This window comes from Primulina tabacum, chromosome 10 (genome assembly GCF_025594145.1).
Source record: "Primulina tabacum isolate GXHZ01 chromosome 10, ASM2559414v2, whole genome shotgun sequence".
Classification (NCBI taxonomy): Eukaryota; Viridiplantae; Streptophyta; class Magnoliopsida; order Lamiales; family Gesneriaceae; genus Primulina; species Primulina tabacum.
In genome coordinates this window covers 25,429,804-25,435,423 of record NC_134559.1, presented here as the reverse complement: position 1 = coordinate 25,435,423, position 5,620 = coordinate 25,429,804, and the positions used below count along the sequence as shown (strand labels likewise).

The window sequence follows — 5,620 nt, the reverse complement described above, 5'->3', positions numbered from 1 at the left end:
ATTATTTGTATACTTATCTACTACAGAGTATGGTGTCAGCTCGGTACTGATAAAGGAATAAGGCTCTGATCAGATGCATGTCTACTATGTCAGTCATGCTCTGAGAGGCCCGAGCTTCGGTAGAGTGAAGTAGAGAAGATAGCTCTGGCTTTTATTATTACTGCCCGGAAACTGCGGTCTTATTTTCTTTCGCATCAAATCATTATTCTTACTAGTAGTCCTCTGGGGAGGATTATGACTCATGTGGAAGTATCCGGGCGGATGATCACGTGGGCAGTTGAGTTGGGCGAGTATGATATTGAATACAAACCCGAGTGGCCATCAAAGCACAATCCTTGTCAGATTTTCTATTTGAGATGGTTCAGCCCGATGAAGAGGAAGTATGGAGAGTTTTTGCGGATGTGGTGTCTAGACTTGCTGGATGTGGATTAGGGGTGGTTATAATATCTCCCCTTGGAGAAAAGATTAAGCTGGCCCTGAGAATTGATTCCCGGGTAACTAATAATGAGGCTGTCCTTGCCGGCGTCAGAGCTGCCCGGGAAGTTGGAGTTTCCCGGATCATTTTATACTCTGATTCACAATTGATTACAAATCATATCAAGGGTGTTTATGAGGCTAAAGACGATAGGATGCTCAAATATCTACATCTCATCAAAGCCCAGTCAGAAGTCTTTGTGGATTGCAGTATTGAACAAATACTCTGGGAAGAAAATAGTGAAGCAGATGTTTTGGCAAAAATGGCTGCTTCTCTATCAGAAGCCAATAGCCGGGAACTGCTACATGTTTCCTGACTAGTCCTCTCCATAGAAGAAGAAACATTGTCGGCACCTGAGGACTCCTGGATGGCACTCCTGATCGATCAACTTCATTATAAATAATGAATTACCTGAAGACAAAGCCCGAGCTCAAAAAATCAAGAGACAAGCTCCCAGGTTTATTCTCTTAAATAATGTCTTATACAGAAGATCATTTCAGGGGCCCTTATTGAAATGCTTATCTGAGGGAGAAGTGGATTATGTCCTCCAGGAGATTCATGAAGGGTGCTGTGCTGAGCATCTCGGAGGAATATCTTAGGCTCGGAAGACAATGCTTGCTGGATTCTGGTGGCCAACTATTAGCCAAGACTCTCTGCTCGAGTGGTCCAGGCTTGTGAGGGTTGTCAACATCACTCAAATTTTCGGCATAGCCCGGCCACTCATATGAAGCCTTTTCGGGCATCTTGCCCATTTGACCAGTGAAGTATGGATATTGTGGGCCCCTTACCAGTGGGGTATGGACATTGTGGGCATCTTGCTGGTGGCTGTGGATTATTTTTCCAAGTGGGTAGATGCCGAGCCTTTGGCCAAAATCACTGAACAAGAAGTTTTAAAGTTTTTGTGGAAAAATATAGTGTGCCGATTTGGAGTACTCAGGAGACTGATTTCAGATAATGGAAGACAGTTCCAGGGAAGGTAGATTACATCTTGGTGCCGGGAAATGAAGATTACTCAGTCTTTCATTTCTATTGCCTACCCTCAGGCTAATGGCAAAACAGAAGTGGTATATAGAATTATTGTACAAGCATTGAAAACCAGGTTGCAAGGAAAAGGAAAAGACTGAGTGGAAGAATTGCCCAATGTTCTCTAGGCATATAGAACTATTCCTCGGGCATCCACTCAAGAAACTCCCTTTAACTTGGTATATGGCTTTGAAGCAGTCCTGCCAGTTGAAATTGGGCAAACTTCTTCCCGGGTAGAATCTTACCCGGACAACAATGATCAAAGTCGGGCCATGGAGTTGGACTTAGTAGAAGAGAAGAGAGATCAAGCATTAACTCAAATGGAAGCATACCGGGGCCGGGTTATGAACTCGTATAACAAGAAAGTTTGGATCTGAGACTTCCAAGTAGGGGATCTGGTTATGAAGAAAGTTAATCCAGCAGGAGATGTGGGGAAACTGGAAGCTCGGTGGGAAGGACCTTACAAAATAACCCGGAGAGCCAGATCGGGATCCTTTTATCTTGAGGATGCCCAAGGACAGGCTCTCAAGAGACCCTGGAATGTATTTAATTTAAAGAAGTATTATATTTGACAGATGTAATTATTTGTTGGAAGATATAATGAAAGATCTATTTTCTCTGAGAAAAGTGTTGTGTATGGTTCTTATATCCTAGCTTGGGAGATACAAAGCCCGGTTAATCAAAAAGCCCAGGGCACTATACCCTGGCTTGGGGAACCACACCTCGATCTTCAAAAAGTCCAGGGCACTACACCCTGGCTCTAGGAACCACACCTCAATCATCAAAAAGCCCAGGGCACTACACCCTAGCTCGGGGAACTACACCTCGACCTTTAAAAGCCCAGGGCACCACACTCTGGCTCGGGTAACCACACCTCGATCATCAAAAAGCCCAGGGCACTACACCCTGGCTCGGGGAACCACACCTTGATCATCGAAAAGCCCAGGGCACTACACCTTGGCTTGAGAAACCATACCTCGACCATTAAAATCCCAGGGCACTACACCCTGGCTCGAGGAACCACACCTCGACCATTAAAAGCCCAGAGCACTACAACCTTGCTCGGGGAACCACACCTCGATCATCAAAAAGCCCAGGGCACTACACCCTGGCTCGGGGCACCACACATCGACCATTCCAGATTCCGAGACATGCTCTCTCGCCCAGTTTTCGCACTTGGGTTATACATATAAGGGCCTTATACCCGGGTTTAAAGTTCCTATATCTCGGTCATTTGCTGAGTATGAGGCATTTTATTCATAACATTGATATAAATCCCGAATACTTACTAAAAATCCTGGTTAGTTCTTAACACTTAGAAAAATTTCTGATTATTTGCATACGAGCAATTATATTATCCGGGTCTTTGAAGATTTAGCATTATGTTATTATAAAAAGAGTTGAAGAAAATTGGAATTTCATTAAAAAGCCCAGAGGCTGAGAAATACAAAGAAAATTGCAGAAGGAATAAAAGAGTACAATCCAATTCTAAATCTACGGGGACAGATTGCTCTCCGGCTTTCTCAGGAACCTCCTCCGTCTCTTTACCAGCTGCATCGTCCTTGGGAAGGGAGTCGATGGCTTTATCAATATCCGAGAAGCCTTCCTTGCCTACAGGGATAAGACCCTCTTCCTCGAATTGCTCCTGGCACTTCTCAAAGCCGACTTTGAAGTAGTTGTAAAACTTATCTTCAACAGCCACTTGGAATTCCGAGGAGTGGAGGAAAAGGGCCCGCCATTCCTCCTGGGTAAGCTGCAAGGCCCTTAGCTTTTCTTCACCAGCAATGGCTCGATGCGGCTGTAAGCTGGCTTCGTCTTCAAGGTAACGAGTTCTGGATTCCAGGAAGGAAATCTACCTCTGTAAATTCTCCTCTCGGACCAAGCCTTCATCCTGGGAAGTCTGGGCAGAGGCCAGTTGTTGGTTGGCCATTTAAAGGGAGGCCTTGAGACCGGCGGTCTCTTTTTCATGAGCCCTGGTAGCTTGGGCCAGCTCTTCTTGAATCTTCCCGAAGAGGTCTTGGCTGGCCCAGGCTTGTTGACCTTTTTTAGTGGCCACTGCGGCCACCTCCTCGAAAGCAAAGACTATCATCTGAACAGCTTGTACAAAAGAAGTTTAAAAAAAAGATAAAGAAGAGAGAATAAGAGACTTACAGACAAGAGCCGGTTCGAGCCCTCCAGGAATCTAGCACCTGGCAGGGAGCTTTTCAGAAATGCTTCCTCAGCAGGGATGAGCATCTTCTTGAGGAGCTGAATACCGGTTGAAGTATCCCCCTCAAAAAAGATATTAGCCTGGGTAGGATGATTAGTTTGAAAGGGCCCTCGACAGGGTTCATCAGTGGGTTGTTGGCGAGAGAGAGGTGATTGGGTGGACCGGGAGGTGCCCTGGCCACCCTCGGGGAACTTCTCTAGAACGATTAGCTTCGGGTCTGTTGCAGTCTTTCACTTCCTCTGCCTAAGAGGAATCTGATCTTCAACCTCCTCTGTGGTTTCCGTCGCCACCCGGAAATCGGTCCCCTCCTTATCAGACGGAGTGTTTTCTCGGGCAAATTCAGTTCTCAGGACCGCCTCCTCCTCGACCCACCTTTTATTTTCTTCGGCAGCTACTCGGCGAGACACCATTTCTTTCTCCTTAGCTGCTTTCTCAGCTGCCCGCTTCCTGGAAAATGCTGCTTGCATTTCGGAATTGTCTGCACAAGAGAATACCAGGGTTATGTAAAAGTTAAATATACAGACTAAGAGTATAAAGGAGCAGGAAAGAGAGAAAAATTACCGGGTTGAGAGCCCGAGCCAGCCGCCTCATCAATTACCCAGTCCAAGGGGTCCTCAGCCCAAGCACTCAACCTATAAGCAACCAGGTTCTCATTGGATATAAGGATAGAGGAGGAGTATTTACGCCCCTCCACCAATGTTTGGCTTACAAGAAAGGGCTATTCGAATTTGTAAGTGTTGGGGAGGGTAGGTTGTGGAGGCAAAGAAGGAAGGAACTCGGTAAGACAAGGAAGGGGACCCGGGAGGTGAATAAAGAAAAATCGTCCTTTCCATCTGATAGGATCGATTAACGTATCAAGAGTGTTTAGAAGGGGGGGTTGAATAAACACTCACAATTAAAACTGATCTTTTCGAATTTTGAGTTCAGTTTGGTGACAAACTGATTCTCGGAATCTTGTTGGTCAATGACAATCAGTTAAACTAAAGTAGTTGCGGAAAATAACTGACTGAAAGATAAAATACGAAACTGAAATAAAATAGGCAAGGGTTGTTTCTGGATGTTCGGAGAATTTAATTACTCATATGTCACCCCTTCTATCTCAAGGATAGGAAATCCACTAAAAGACTTTGATCAAATACAAGAATTGTATTGTGGGGACCCGGACGCTAATCATCTTATTAATCGTCATTGAGACTAATTTAATTAATTATAATAAGCAGGGTCTAAATTTTTTTTTCTTTTTAAAATGCGGAACGTAATGGCATACATCTTAACATACCCGTCAGTACTAAAAGTACAAATCTTGCACTATATACAATCAGTCTCAACTAAGGTTTAACAACTATATAACAAGTGTTTAAACCCTAACTCTAGTCCAAGTTCGTAGTCTCCACTCTAACTCGATCTTTCTTCACCTCTGTGACCCTGAACCTATCCCACCTGTTGCCATGCACACATACAGACAAGACAATAGCCGGATAACTCCGGTGGGATATAAATATCCCAATATAAACAATGTATCAATGCAATCATATAAAACATATATAAAAGCATAAACAATCATTAAAACATGTATCCAATCTGACTACATGAATCAATACGAATCTGTATTTAAGTCAATGAATTATTATCTTATCTCAACTTATTTCTAACCTAGGGATCCCGATCTAATTTAGAATTTGGTATGCTGTATCGAATGTCTACAATAGACGTCGATCTACATCTAAGCTCATCGATACACCGTAAGTCGAGAGTCTTCGCGGTTCTGACAAAGACTCGGCGGTTCTGCCCTAGCTAAGCTGACCTGCCCTAGACTCAAACTCTGGCTCTGCTATAATTCAATAGATTAAACATATCAATCTGATAATCTGCAAATATCAATGCAATAAAATAAAGTATGTGATTTTGGGAAA

General features: G+C 43.9%; 1 protein-coding gene across 1 annotated transcript; it reads left to right on the top strand.

Annotated features, from left to right (window-relative positions):
* Window positions 1-356: 356 nt before the first annotated feature.
* Window positions 357-791, top strand: LOC142505007 (uncharacterized). The gene has a single exon (XM_075617833.1). The coding sequence runs from the start codon at window positions 357-359 to the stop codon at window positions 789-791; it is 435 nt and encodes a 144-aa protein (XP_075473948.1).
* The last annotated feature ends 4,829 nt before the right edge of the window (window positions 792-5,620 follow it).